Source organism: Pteropus vampyrus, unplaced genomic scaffold, assembly GCF_000151845.1.
Source record: "Pteropus vampyrus isolate Shadow unplaced genomic scaffold, Pvam_2.0 Scaffold1, whole genome shotgun sequence".
Classification (NCBI taxonomy): Eukaryota; Metazoa; Chordata; class Mammalia; order Chiroptera; family Pteropodidae; genus Pteropus; species Pteropus vampyrus.
Genome location: NW_011888782.1, coordinates 26,887,464 through 26,903,285, shown reverse-complemented (window position 1 = coordinate 26,903,285; position 15,822 = coordinate 26,887,464). Strand labels below are relative to the sequence as shown.

General features: G+C 36.2%; 1 protein-coding gene across 4 annotated transcripts in view; it reads right to left on the bottom strand.

Moving 5' to 3' along the window:
• Window positions 1–379: 379 nt before the first annotated feature.
• The window catches only part of IGSF11 (immunoglobulin superfamily member 11), a 20,639-nt gene continuing 5,196 nt past the window's right edge, over window positions 380–15,822 (bottom strand). Inside the window, exons 4-6 of one of the 4 annotated variants that reach the window (XM_023535977.1) lie at window positions 3,400–3,522; window positions 2,742–2,892; window positions 380–1,209 (exon numbers count right to left, since the gene is read on the bottom strand). In XM_023535977.1, the coding sequence (XP_023391745.1) occupies window positions 765–1,209; window positions 2,742–2,892; window positions 3,400–3,522 (719 nt within the window). In that variant the 3' untranslated portion in view covers window positions 380–764. The remainder of the gene's footprint in view (window positions 1,210–2,741; window positions 2,893–3,399; window positions 3,523–15,822) is intronic. The other 3 variants (XM_023536276.1, XM_023536570.1, XM_023536830.1) reach the window with 3 other exon arrangements.

The window sequence follows — 15,822 nt, the reverse complement described above, 5'->3', positions numbered from 1 at the left end:
TTCTTAAAAAAAAAAAAATTCCAGGAAATAATGAACAGTAATTGTCATGATCCTGTAGCAGATCTTGAAAAATAAAGACAGGCAAGAATCTGTCAATATAGCAATATTCCAAATATGAAATTCATGGTTCAGGAAGAGATGAATAAATAAATAAAGGGGCTTCTCAAATAATTTCTTTTGTTTTTCCCCAGTTCTTACTGAATTTTGTTTGTGTAAAAAGTTTGGATTCTATGAGACAAGAGCAAGCCCTGTTGGGACCAATAGTAGCCATTCCTGCCATTAGCCCTCCACATAAAGAGCGAATGGGGAAAGGCAGAGGATATTCCAGGGTTGTTCATTATTTTTCTAAAGACATCTATCTTTTAAAATAATTTCATTATTTAAACTCCATCTGGCACTTTAGTCACTTGAAAAATTATTAAGTTAGGCATGAATTAAAGAACAAACCCATCTGGACTGCAGTTTTCGTCTTAAGTGCTATTCTGCTCATATCTTTTTCCTTGGCTTGGCACATCTTTGAGATACAGCTTATTGAATAGAATCCTGGGACATGTGTGGTGGGGAAACAAAGTCTTCATGACAGAACATTCCAGTTCATTTCACAAATCCCAGTGGCCAGGTAACAGCATTTGTCTTCTTCTTTGTGCTTTTTACTAGTATCATTATAAGGAAAGTGCTTCTTTCCCAATACTCACCCACCACACCCACACCCTTCTATGGGGCATTCCACTGATTCTTCTCTGAACACTGTATTTGCTCATGTCCTATACGAGGGACCCGGCCCGACTCTGGGCTGGCACCATGACAGGGACGGCGCCAATTCGCTCCAGCATTGCTTGGCTGATGGTGTAGGAGTGCGTGTGCTGAGGCCGAGGCTTCCTGCTGACTGAGCCATTGCTCCTGGACATGACCTGCGGTGATGACCCTCTGTTGGCTGTCACTACCAGAGTCTTATGTGAAGCTGGGACCAGATGGTTCCCATTAGCATAGATGGATGGTATGTTGACATTGCCTGAGTGCACGGAGAAAGACTGATGCAAGTCGCCGAAGTGGTTGAATGACTCCGTGTTTCTGTGAACTTTCGGAATGTTGCTCCAGTATCGACTGTTGTAGGTATTAGAAGAGGTCAGTGTGTTGTTCTCTGAGGAGGATATCTCGGTGTGAAATGCTTTGGCAGAAGAAGAACATTTAGGTGGAAGATCATCCTCTCTGAAAAGGAACAAAATGTAGTTGTCATTAGGATTTACTTGAGGTTTACCCGACCCTCTGCCCAGGACTCTTTCTTCTACTTTAAGGCATGTCTGTGAAATACAAGGCTTCAGGAAAGGCCACACTGTCATGACAGCATGCACAGCAGTCCTGGTGGCTTTGGCTTTGGCATTCATTCCCTTTGAGACAATGCGCAAGAAAATTGTCCCCATTTCTCAGTCCCCAAGAGTAGAAAGGGTAATTTCAAATATTTTCAATATAACTGAAAAAAATACATGTATACAAATTCTTTTTTTGTTTTTGCTCTATATAGGAAAATAGTCCATGAAGAAATCCACTGAGCTAGTGGCTGTAAAGCTCTGGGAGTGGGGAACGTCAAGAAATGGTTAGAGTTCTTATTGTACTTGGGCGTTTGAGAAATCATTGTGGTGTGCTGAAAGAGGTTTTCCTCGGTAATCTTACGCTGAGATGAAATCTGCCCATTTGCAGTCCAAACTCTTATGAATTATAAAAGACTAAGTCATTAATTTAATTTAAGATGTTAATTGATTCATTTAACATTTACTGAGTACCAGGCGTTCTAATAGATGTTTCATGTGGAAAAAAAAAAAAAAAAAAAAACACACACAGCTACTATAACCAAGAGGCCTATGGTCAAACGGAGTTGACAAATGCAAAAACATTTGCAAGTCTGAAAGGATGGGCAAGGGGCTAAAGTCAGCTTATGTGAGGAAGTAACGCCTGGACTAGTCTTGAATCGGTTCATGAAACTGACTGACAAGATGAATGAAAAGAGAAGAAGTTTAGTCCAGGAAGAGGGTGGAAGCTTGAGCAAAGGCCCTGAGGCATGGGAGAATGCAGAATAGACTGGAACGCGAAGTAATCGGGGAAGTGGTGAGCATAAGACCAGGGGACCAGGGGTGGGTCAAATCCAGAAGGGCTGTGTATGTCATGCTAAGTAGACTGGAGTCATTATTTTTAATAAGGACATGACATGGTGCAGTCTGAGATACTGAGCCTGAACTCCCGTATCTCCACAATATGCCAAGAGTCACTTTTCTTTAAAGATCCTTTTGACGTTGTCTCCTTAAGATGTCCATATTCTTGATGGTACTCTCTTTCACACTGAACCATAACGTTCTGGCTTATCTGTATGTAGACAGATACTGGTATGCTCTTAAGGTATTCCTTCTTGCTTTATGTTCTCATCTATTATATGTGTCAGTGTTAAACATGTATTCTAATCTAACTTTTCTACTGCGGCTGCCACCTAACCCCACTTACCCTGGAGATATGGGAGGAGAAGGAAACATTTTTCACTCGTGCCCTCCTAGTCCTCCCCTTTCATGATCCAGTAAATAAAGCTTACTAGTACCATGAGGAAGAGCGATATAACATACAAGAAAATATCATTTAGCCATTTTAACTATCTTGGTCATGACAGTCATAAGATTAGCAAAGAAATCTCAGTTGCCCAAATGAATAGAAATATAGACACTGGCTAAGCAGGACAAATTATCTGACATACAAACCTTATTTCATTAGGAATTTCTTCTTCTTCCTCCTCTTTATTTTTGCTTCTCCAGTAAAAGAATGCCCCTAAAATTAGTGCAATGCAAAAAATGATAATAACTGCACCAGTGCCAATGGCTCCAGCTATTAGTCCAAAGTTCCTGGGCTGGGCTGCAAAATATATTTAAGGTATATTTAAAGAACAAAAAATTAAAAAGAGAGATAAATAATATACACCCATGCAACTTTATAAACATGTAAGTTTATTAAAGAATCTTCTTAAAATGTACAAAATTACCTAAAGTATTGCATCCATGTAAAGTTAAACCTCACTTAACTTTCTGTATCCCCAGTAGCTAGGACTAACACACAGTAGGCTCACATTTATTTAGTGAATTATCAGAAATTTTATAACGTGTATAGTACTATACAATCAGAACTGATTTGATTCTAATGATCCTGAGAAAGACATTTTTGTCATATAGAGGTCATATTGCTGAGGCTGAAATGTATAATAATGCATTTCTAAAATATCTTCAAAAATGTTTAACACCAAAAGAATGTCTACTTAATCTTCAAACAATCTAAACACAAATAAGTAGAACTCTTCATTCCCCAGTTTAACAAAGATCTTGGTGTTTCAGACCTAGAGTGGACATTGGAATTTTATATACTTACGTGAAATAACTTGGAGATCTAAAAGACAGGTGCTGGTTCCAATGGCATTAGAAGCCATGCACTGGTACAAACCTGAAGACAGAGCACTGATGTTCCGGATGGTGACTGTTCCCTGGACCTGGTCTGTCACAAAAATAAAAACCAAAGAAATAAGAAGGTAAGACTATAAAAATAGATAAACACTGAAGAGGTGTCAATAGCTTTGCTTGCAGAAATTTTAGAAAAACTAAAATCACGACATTGCATTAAAGACCTAGAGCTATTGAGGACTGTCCTAAAAATAAAGGCAACCTTACAACTTAATCTGCAGATTAGTGTGAGGGCCTAAATGTGAGTAGCCTTCCCAGAGGAGACAGGGGCTAATGCCTACCCAGAGAATTTACAATCAGTAACACCAAATTTTAATTTGGAAGAAATGTGATAACAAAGATGAAGTTAAATTCATTACAGTAATGATCACTTCATACCAGATGGAAAAATATCTACTCTGTGCTCAAGTGTATAGATTGTTATTCCCTTCAACAACTGTTATAACTGTTTAAGTCTAGACCCTCCAAGAGGCAGATGCCAAGACAAGAAAGAGGTTTACTGGAGGCTATGCCAGTAAAGGAAATGGAGAGGGAGCTGGAGAAGGCAGGGAGAGTCTCAGACTGAAATGCAGGTCTGGCCCTTATGAAGGGGAGAGGGAAGGAAGGAGGGTGGGGGAGGAAGAATCTTGGACTGCAGCACAGTGTTATGGAAGTTTCCACTAGGCTGATGGGGAGTACTTGAGCCAAAGTCACCTGTTAAAGGGGTCCCACATCTTGTAGGAACAAACGTACATGAGTAGCCCCACTGTGCCCAGTTACTGGCTGGGAGCTGCCCAGGAGGAGCTTGGCCTGGATGTGGAGCAGCTGCTTATCCTGGAGGAAGCAGCTGGGGCTGTCAGTCAATTACGTTCGCCACATGGGGAGATCCAAGCAGTGCAGTTTCAAGGCCACCACACTGATGCTACCAAGAAATGTTTCAGTAGTTTGCATTTTAGTGATTTATCAACATTAGCACAGCTTGATTATTGCTTATAAATAACATGCAAATAAATACCTTACAGTAATTAAAGTTAATAGTAATTAAAAGCATTGGCTAAGCTTTTATATGTATTATCTCAATCTTTAAAATGACTCTATAAGGCATTTATTATTATTAATCCCATTGAACAAACAAGGAAACTGAAGCTTTAAATGAGAAATAAGATTACACAGTTAGTCACTAGGAACTGGAATTGGATGGAGGGTTGTCTTAGTCTGAACTCTAGGCTTCTCAGCCTCCCTCGGCAGAACATAATACATTTAGTCATCTTCACCACTCAAAACAGCTGCAAATCTAGGAGTAAGTGGAAATGGCTCCTAATGGCACATTTCTCACACAAAGTCCATGTATTTTCTACAGAGACACCTGGAACTAGCACCACATTGGGCTGACTTATTTTTACATGGAACTAAGATTTAGATACCTCGTTTCTGCTGCTGGCAACCTCCATTTCTATCTAGATCAAAGGCAGACACGGAGAAAGGGGGCAGCAAAAGCAGACCTGATCTCTGCATGCATGCATTTATTTATTCAGATACTTAACAAATAAATATTTATTGGGCACCCTTCTGTCTGCTGGGTAATTTCTGAGGATGCTGATACATGACAAACAAAACAAACCCAGCCCCTAATGTTAATGAGACAAGCAAGCAAACGATCACAAGAAATGGGCTCAGTGTCAGCACTAGAGAATCCTGGGTGCTGGGGAGCACATAGGAGGGGCAGCTAATGAGGATGAGCAAATTCTGAAAGATCTCCAGACGTCGAGAGGCCTCAGGGTTCTCTCTCTGCCTTTCTAACACAATGCAGCGGACAGTGTTAAATGACTCTGAATCATCAAACACACACTGGAATTCACTTCAATATATAGTCCAGGGAAAGGAGATTTGTTTTCCACTTCCCATTTTTTGTTTTTTAATGGGAGCATTTAAAGGGTCAAATCCATATTATATGGAGAACTTATCCAGAACAAGATCCTTGGTAAATTTGGACATTTGGATTGTACTGCACACACCCAAGTCAATATACTTGGTTGGCGCTTGTATATATTTATTTCCTTAAAGACAAACAAACCAACGGGTACTAGACTTATTGGGGTTATGACTTCGCAAATTATGTAAATGTCTAATCACTATGTTGTATACCTGAAACTAATATAAAATTGCATGTCAACTGTAATTTTTTAAAAAAAAGACAACATGAAGAAACAAACTCTGAGGGCTGCCAATATGCAGGAGCCTTTCAGTGAATTTACTCAGATACTTGGGTCAGTCCAGGGAGAAAATGTCATCTCCTCCTCTATTCTGTGTTCTATTTGATTTCCCAGACCCTGACCAAATGTCCCTCCTACGTGCTCCCTAGCACCTTGTTCTCTCTGGTGCTGGCACTTGGCCCATTTATTGTGATTGCTTGCCTCGCTGTCTTATTAAGATAAGGGTCTGAACTTGTCTTGTTCATCACCATATAACCATCCTCAGAAATTATCTGATGCACAGATATAAAGGTCACCTTCTCTTTAGTGCCTATTGTGCACCACATGCCCTGTACTAACAGCTTGATGTGTCTCATTTAATCTTCAAATATTAGGTATTATATTCCCTACTTTTCAAAGATGAAAAAGCTCAAAGAAGCTATGCAATTGTTCCAAGATCACACATTATGTAAGTAGCGCAGTCTATAAAATCTGGTCTGTCCATGTCCAAAGCTTATAATCACCATACATATACTTGGATTTCTAGTAAGGCATTTAAAACCACAACATTCTATTGGCTGCATCTATAGGATATTTCCTAAGCATGCAATGTTCCAGTGCTGTTAGTATTAAACTAAGCCATCTGCCTAACTCCATCTTCAATACAGTACCAAATGTCATCCTTCAAGAAAACCATACTCTGGGCAACTAACCCCACAATTCCACACACTGTGTTTTCCTAAGCCTTGAAATCCTAGGAATTTGATCAGCTCACACAAAACCAGTACTTTCATAGGCACTTTCATGGAGATAATTTGGGAAATTTTAAACAGCTGATGTAAACAGAATTCTGGGCTGCAGAAAAAGGTAAACTTTGAAGATTCTTGCTTTAAGAAGTTATTTTTTAAAGGTGAAATCACTTTTCTTCCATTTGTCTTTATAGACGCAGACACCATGAGCAAATGGATATAAGAAAGTATTTTTTTTAATTTATTTTTTGTTATGGTGACACTGGTTAATGAAATCTAGTAAGTTTCAGCTGTACACTTTAACAGTAAGGCATATATATATTTACACTGTGTGTTAACCCATCATAGTTAGATTTCTTTCTGTCACCATGACATACCATGCCTGAGCTAACTCAGAATGTAATCAGGGAATGAGAGAGACACATTGATAAGAGAGGATTAACCAGAAGCAGAAGAGGGCTGTTTGTGTAGTCAAGGCAGAATGGACATGGAGCACGTTTTCAGCAAGCACCAGACTGTTTCCAGCCACAAGCACATGGCTCTTTCAGAAACAAGATGGGGATGGGCTAATTCCTCAATCTGTCACTTCATTTGGCCTGCTCTAGCACAGAAGTAATTTGTTGAAATGAACTTTGAAAATAAATGTTCTTTTGATCTTCTTTCTTTTAAAGAATAGAGAAAGTTCAGTAGTGTGGAACTATAATTTGAAAGCATGCAAGACATCACATCTCACTCTGTTTTAGTTTGCAGCAACACTGTATCCCATACAAGCTATGCACCTGGACTAAAATGCCCTTTAGAATTAGAGAGAAAGGAATATGTGTACATTTCCATTTCCATTCTCTCTCCTTAGTCCCAGAAACACTTGTGGATGTTTTCTAGACCCAGAGAGGCTGGGCTGCAAACTGCCCTGCCACCTACTAGTTATGTAGTTTTGAATATGCTACTTCTTTTTCATTTATGTTTTCATGTCCTCATGTGCGACATGGAGCTACCAATGTGACTCCACATCATAGGTCACTGTGAGGACTAAATGAGATAATGCAGGTAACAAGTTAAGTATACTATCTGGTAATGCTTTCCTGTGGAAATTTCTTCCTGGTATTGCTTGGGAAATTTATGTATTTTTCTGAATCATATGAAAAATCAGTCAAAAAATCGGGAAAATGTCAAATGTCTCCAAATTTCCAATAGATATTAATACTCAGGATTTGACATTGAAATAGGAATTCTTATATCATAAATTATTCTATATTTTACACAATTTATGTATTTTTAATAATAATGAGTGACTATAATAATAAAGTGAGTCATTTCTTACATAAAAGTTTCAGAAGTATTCTGTAGCAAATAATAATATTAATAATAATAATAAATGCATGGTTGTTATTTGAATCAATGTCAAAATTATATATTTCAATAATATGTAAAAAATGACCCTAACCTGATACATTTGATAATAAAAAAATAATAAAAACAGAATGGATCATAACAAAAAAAGCCTAAATTAAAATCTATTTAAAAATTCAAAGATAATATCACAAATGCTTAATATTTAAATTCTGTCATTCTAAAACTTTAAAACACCATACAGCATTAAGTGCACTATCCAATAGTCTTGATCTTTGTTTCATGCCAAATTTTCCAGACACAGAAAATTTTATTTCATTTTTGTTGATGTTGATTGAATTAAGATATAGATGGAGAAAGGACAGGGACAGAACCTGTACCCATTAAGAGAATGTTCAAAGGGAGACATTAGGATATATGCTGCTTCACATAAGCTCATTTCCTGCATTTGACAAAAATATTTTGTCTATTTGCCCTGATTTTTGTTTTGCCATTGAAATACATATTGCTTTTGCCAATACAGATTTTAAATCCATTTCTGATTTTAAGTCAGTGTATTTCACATCAACATTCGTGTCTTGTTCTCTTCACATTTCTGTCATTAAAAGAACTGAAATCTACAGCAAATGTTCAAGCATTGGAAAACACCTATTAACATTACTGGGAAATAGTTGCATAATGTAATACTTGGATCCCCTGGTATTAACAACATTACATAGAATAACACATCAACATTACCAAGCTAAGGACTTATTTTGCTTCTGAATCTGTTACTTCTTGGAACACCCTTCATGGCATTTGTATATAAACATGTTAATATTTATTTGCAAGAATGATTCACCATTAACAACAGACATGGTCATGAATACACTCACAACATGGCAAGACTAACTGATTAGCTAAAAGCAAGACTAACTGATTAGATCATGACTGCTCCTCTCCTGCACACTTCTGTCCGTGCTCCCAGAAATGTTCACTCCAAGTGCTGTTTTCCACTTGACACCAGTGGCTTCTTTTGAATCACCACGTCTCTATGTTGATTGTTAAGCCTTAATTCTCAAAGGAGAATGACACTTAGTGCTCAAAAAATGTTACCTGTTACCATAATCATTATTTCAATCCCACCTGGATGTCTCACATGACTACCTACCAACTCACTACCTTCCTCAAGGAAATCTCGAAGTTATTTCTTCCCTGATTTAGTTATTGTTTGTTCAATGGCCTAAGACAGAAATCTGAGTTAACTTTAATTCTTTTCTGACCCCCAACATCCGGTCAAGCCCTGTTGACTTTTGTCTTCAATCTCCTGAATTCTACCCTGCCCTCTGTCCTTCTTCCGTTCCCATCAGTAGGACCTTACTGCAGGCCTTCTTCATTTCTTGATGGAGCTATTATCAAAGCCTCCCATCTGTGACCTCGCTGCCAATTTCTCACCTTGACTGCTAAGGCTGTTTCTAAAATGCACATCTGGATATCTTCTCTTGGTTTATATAGGCCAGTTAATACCCACAGTCTCAAAGATAACATCCAAACTCCTTTCTTGTTATACAATGCCTTTCACAAACTGGACCTGAACTTGCCAGCCTCCTTTCTGGTCAAACCTCTATGAATCTCTATGTCAGTTTCATAGACTTCCTCACTTTAAAATGCCAAAAACTTTTATACTTCCAAAATTCTGCGTGCATGTTTCCCTCTATTGATAATACCCGCTTTTAACTTCTGTTTATCCTTTAAGATCCTCTTCTGCTTGGAAATCTCTTTCCATATAAAGTTCTTCCTTAGACTCTTCAGGGAAAATTAAAACTTCTATGTTTTTAATTATATAGCACTATAAACATTTTTATAGCATGAAGCATGTAGCACTCTTTACATCTATCTCCTCCATTAGACAATGAACTCTAGAATGGAGATATATCTCTTTATATTTATATTTCTCTACCTTCCCCAACACTCTACCCTGAAGTAGTGGCACAGAATAACTCTGTGTGTGTATGCATACACACATATTTTAAAAATGGACAAACAAGTAAACAAATGAATATAGCTGTGATAATCACTGGTATTAATTTTTTAAAGAAGAGGGAGTATATTGCATGGGACTTGCTTCTTTATGACAGAGGGCAAAAAGGGGAAAAACTTGTCTTCAGTCAGAATAACATCTTGATGAAGAGAAAATAAGTGCCTGTCTATTCAGCAACTTCAGTGGATGCCAACATTTTTACTCCCCTTGAGAGAATTATGAAAGCACTCTCACTGGGAAGGGAATTAATGGGGGAAGTTCGGGCAGGAGAACCGAGAATTCTGAGTGTGGCAGAGGAATGCAAGGGCTTTCTCTCAGCAGACCCAGGGCAAGCCTGGCACCTGTCCTCACTGGCTGGGCCTGTCTTCTCCCTTGCAACACTAGGGTGCTGGGCTACAGTGATATTTAAGATACTCTCCTGCTCCATTTATGATCTCCACACGAAGTTCTGCACACTTCTCAAGCAAGCAGGAAAGTGAACCATCTCTCTTCACTGTATTGTTAAATTATGAAAAGATGAGGACAACAAAGGATTTCTTAATAACCATGAAGGAAAAATGCATAATTTATAAAGAACACTGAAATAATCAGAAGGTATGGGGAAAGGTAAATAGAAAACATCCAATATTAGAAATTCATCTAAATATATCCATAATTACAATTACTATAAATGGATTTAATCAGTCAAAGGACAAAGACTCTTAGATCACAGGTTGAGAACCAAACTAAACCCAGACACATGCTGTTTACAGGAGATAAACCTAAAAAATAAAGCATGGAAACATAAAAGTAAGTGAACCATAAGACAGAAACATACCATCAAGAATTAACCAAAAAAGGCCACAATAGGAATTTTAATAACAGTTAAAATAAGGCAAAAATGCATATTAAGCATAGAGAATCAGTGAAATAAAACAAACTGTAAGCACTTAATCACAAAGGCTCAAGAAAGGTTTAAAAAAATTGGCATAATTGCAAGAACAAATGGACAAATCCGCAATACTACTGTGTGATTTTTAAATACATTTAACTCACAAAATCATTGCTGAAACAGATAAAATATTTGTAAAGATATGGAATATTTGAATAATGCAATTAAATTACATGATAGGTGAATGGCTAGATGGATGGATGGACGGACAGACACACATAGAGCTATCCATCTTAGTACCTGTAACTGACATCATAGCTCTTACTATTCTCTGCCTGCTCACTCCACTCCAAATATAGTGACATCTTTGCTATTCATCAAAAACAGCAGGTACATTCTTGCCTCAGGGACTTTGTATAGCTGTTCCCTCTGCCTGGAATACTCTTTTCATCAGCCCCACAGTCACAAGCCTCATTCCTTCATCATCTTTAAACCTTTGCTAGAATACCATTTTTCCATGAGACTTACTCTAAGCACCTTATTCAAAATTGGGGCTCCTCATGCCTCAACTAATCCATTTTACTCTGATCTTTTTTCCTATTTCCTGATTCATTATGTTCAATCTTCAGCCACTAGAATGTAAGCTCTACAAAGGGAAAGATTTCTGTTCTGTTCATTGATGTACCTCCACCACTTAGAACAATGCCTAAAACATACTTGCTGAATGAATAAATAAAGAACAGAAATTAATACAAATATACAAGAAGTTAGATAAAATCAAAAGCTTCATTTAACCGGACTGATAAAAAAAATTAAGATGAAAAGCACAAACAAAATTAAGAATGAAAAAGAGAACACAGAGTTTTAAAATTCATAAGAGTAATGATAGTATAAATGCTTATATTTATTAAGTAGTTATAATGCCAGATGCTGTTCTAAACATTTTACATGTATGTGTTTTCATTTAATTTTTATTCCACCCTGTGAAGCAGTTACTACTATTGTCTCCATTTAACATATAAGAAAACTAAGGCAGAGGATTACATAGCCAGTGATTCCTGGAGCCAGGATTCTAACCACATCCTCTAATTCCAGAACCTGCATTCTAAAATTCATTCCTCTGTTTTCATACAGAGAATACTATGGACAACTTGATGTCAATATGTATAAACTGAAACAAAAAAGACATTTTCTAGAAAAATACAGAAAATCTAAATAAACCTACACCATTAGAGAAACTGAATCAGTAGTCAAAAATCTACCAACAAAACACAATAGCAAGGCGAAGCTTTTATAGGCAAATTCTACAAAATAACCAAGTAATCTCTTATTCATACTGCTTCAGAAAATAGAAAAAGGGGAAAAGCTGCCCAACTCATTTTGAGGCCATTGTATAATCTGATACTAAAACTGAACCAAGGACAATAGAAGACAGAAAAATCATAGGCCATTCCTACTTATGATCACAGATGCAAAAATTCCATTAAAATATTAGCATACTGAATGACGCAATTTATTTAAAAATAATCACAAACAGACTTTATTCCAGAAATGCAAGAATGTTTTAATTTTGAAAATTTATGTATGTAATTCACTTATTGACATTTTAGTCTGGATAACTCTTTGTTGTGGATGCTGTCCTGTGCATTATAGAATGTTTAGCATTCCTGACCTCTACCCACTAGCTGCTAGTAGCACCCTCCTCCCAGCTGTGATGATGAAAAATGTCTCCAGACACTGCCAAATGAAACTGTACCAGGTTGCGAACCCCTGATGTAAAAGCTGGTGAACTGTCTCATGCATTAAGCTTAGAATTCAATACTGTCCTATATACCAAAAGGACAGTACTAAATCAATTTTATTATTTCTTTGTATGAAGATTAAGTGTACCTCACAGGATACTGGTTCTAAATTTACTCAACTCTTGAATATCCACATATGAATTATATGAGGTCAACTTTTTGGTAACTTTTATTCTGACATAATTTTAAACTTACAGAAAAGTTGTAAGAATACCACAAGGAACTCTTGTATATCTTTTATCATCTACTCAGATTCAACAACTATTCATATTTTTCCCAATTAGGCTTATCATATTCTCACTAAACGTATAAATATTTTTCTGAACTATTTAAGAGTTGAAGACACTGTGCCTCTTTACCACTAAGTACTTAGTACTTCCTAAGAACAAAGACAATCTTCACAAAATCACAGTACAAGCATCAAATTCAAGAAATTTAACACCGATACAACAGTCTTATCTAATCCAATTTATACTCATTTCATCAATTATACCAATTTTACCCAGATTCTAACCCAGGATTCTGCATTGCATTTAGTTGTTTTAACTCCTTAAGGATCTTTCATTCTGGAACAGATTCATCTTCCCCTTTGTTTGCTTGACGTTTCCTCATGACTGGATTCAGTCAGGTGTTTTTGACAGGTAAATCACAGCAATGACACTGTGTCCTTCTCAGTGCATATATTAGGAGGCAGAGGATACCAACATGTCACAATATTGGTAATGTTCATTTTGATAACCTAAAGTGGTATCCACCAGGATACTTTATACTACTATGAAGTTATAGCTGACCCTTGAACAACACAGGGGTTAGGAGTGCTGAGACCCCCTCCTCTGCACAGTTGAAAATTCGCATATAATTTTTGACTCCCCAAAGACTTGGCTACTAATAGCCCACTGTTGATCGCAAGCATTACCAATAACATACAGTCAGTTAACACACATTTTGTATGTTATATGTATCATATACTGTATTCTTACAATAGACTAGAGAAAATGTTATTAAGATAATCATAAGGAGAGAATACATTTACAGTATTTACTGAAAAAAAAATTCACATATAAATAGTCCCATGGAATTCAAACCCTTGTTGTTTGAGGGTCAACTGTACTATTTTTTCTTTGTAATTAATCAGTAATTTGTGGGGACATATTTTGGAACTATGTAAATATCTTGTTCCTTATCAAACTTTAGTCGACTATTTTGACAACAGCGATGACTTTTCCTAACTCCATTGTTCCTTCTACATATATTAATAGGCATTCTACTGTAAAAAAAAAAAAAATGCTTTCCCTTCTTTGCCATTTAATTATGTATATCGGTAGAGAGTCAGAGACTCTCATTTTATGCACTGGATTATGTATTTATTTTAATGTTCAAATTGTCTCAGATTAGGCCGGAAGAAGATCCTTCAAGCTAGTCCCTATATACAAGGATGGTGCTAATCCCCAGTTGTGCTCCTGTCACTAATCACAAATCTGGGGGGCTCTCCTCTGGTGTCAAATATTCTTTTCTCAGAAAATGCACCCTGAGTTTATCTTCAGCAATTGCAAACGTATTCGTAAAGTAAATCTTCTGAAAAAAAATTCTAAGTTATTTTGAGGTGAAGTGCTATTTTGAGATCTATTTTATTAATGTAGCCACCAAGAAGAAAACTTAAATTAAAAATCAGACTCCTTTAATGTGCATTATGATAGATGAAGTTATCCAAAGTAATTCTGATAAATGATTCAGATTTTGAATTATAAAAAACCAAACATTTTCATCTTCATATTCAAGTTCACTTTTGTACCTAAAGTACCAAAGAATATTCAAGTTGCAAAAAAGATACCAAGAAATTTGACCAATATATATTTATTCAAAAATAAGGAGTTATGGAAAGCTCTTTTATACAGATATTTCACAACTTATATATAAACAACCACTTTTAAATGTTTGTTTGTAATTCCAAACTCAATTCAATATTTCAAAAAATGTTATAAAAAATAATTGAATCTTAAAATCAACAATATGATCTTGTACATTTGTTTAATCCCTTATTTTACAAAAGGATAACAAGGGCCCAAGGAGGTGAACTGTCACGGAAATAGGTACAGGAAAATCTAGAATTTGAATATAATATCAGGATTTTAAGACAAGAGCTATTTTAAACATGCCACTTACAATGGTCAGATTATTAAGTTAGTCCACAAAAAATGCTATTTAGCCCACAGTGTGGCTGAAACATTTAGCAATGAACAATCAGCAGGGAACAACGGTATTGCAGTAAACGTTATTAGAGTAACCCAAAAGTTATGTTGAAAGAAGTTTTTCAAAATAATGAAATCTGGGCGAATTAAAAGGTGATGGGAGGCCCATTAATATTTCTGTTGTGATTCTTAAAAAAAAAAAAAAAAGCTTACAAACTCTTTAAGAGGTTGGTGGTCCTACTTCTTTAATATATCTAACTTCACCATACAAATTAAGACTTTCTTTTCCATGGCAGGCACATATCATCAATTTGATTCAAATTTATCAGGCATAACTGAGGTTGTTTTAGACCTGCCCATTAACTGCCAACTCTTTAGGTTAAGATTTGTAAATCTGCCCTGAGAATGCTAAAAGAAACATGTTCTGTATTAGAGATGATGCAACACTCGAGACTGCTAAATTTTATTTTCTTGAAATAGAAGACTTTATATACAATTCTATAATTTCTCCTCATTTTACATAAATTTTCCTCAATTTTCCAAGAGTGTTCCCCTTAATATCAAATTTAAATAGCTATTTAAATTTGGATTTACATGTAGAAAACCGTAAATGATAGTCTAGCCTCCTCCATGTCTACCTGTCTGGTGTGATCAGCTCCTAGATTGCCCATGATTTGCGGCCTTTTCCTGTTCTCTTTCCCATCTTTATCCTCTAATTAGACTTGAGGCTGAAAACAGGATGATTAACCCTCTCATAACCATGCTGATGTTTCTCATACTAAAACAGGCAGCTGTGTCTCAAGTAGGAAGTAGATTCTCAGTTATAAACTTCAAGGATTATTTTATGGTTAATACAAAAAAGGTACTATTTAGCTATTTTAAATCTTCACTAAAATAGAACAGAATTTCCATATATAGTTACCACTGAATAAGACACATTTCATAAAAGCAGCAATAAGAAGTTAAAAGAAAATGTTTCATTCTCTTTAAAGTTGAAAACACAAAATGATCCAGATAGCCTTTTCAGCAGTTACGAATAGTGTGTCATTTTTCAAAATCTATTAAAGTTAATTATGCTGTGAGTCTTATAATCATAATTTTCCATAACTAATTAAAATGGGTAAAGTGACACCATACATACCCTGAGTGGCTGTTGGAGGTAGTTTGAGGGTATTATCTAAC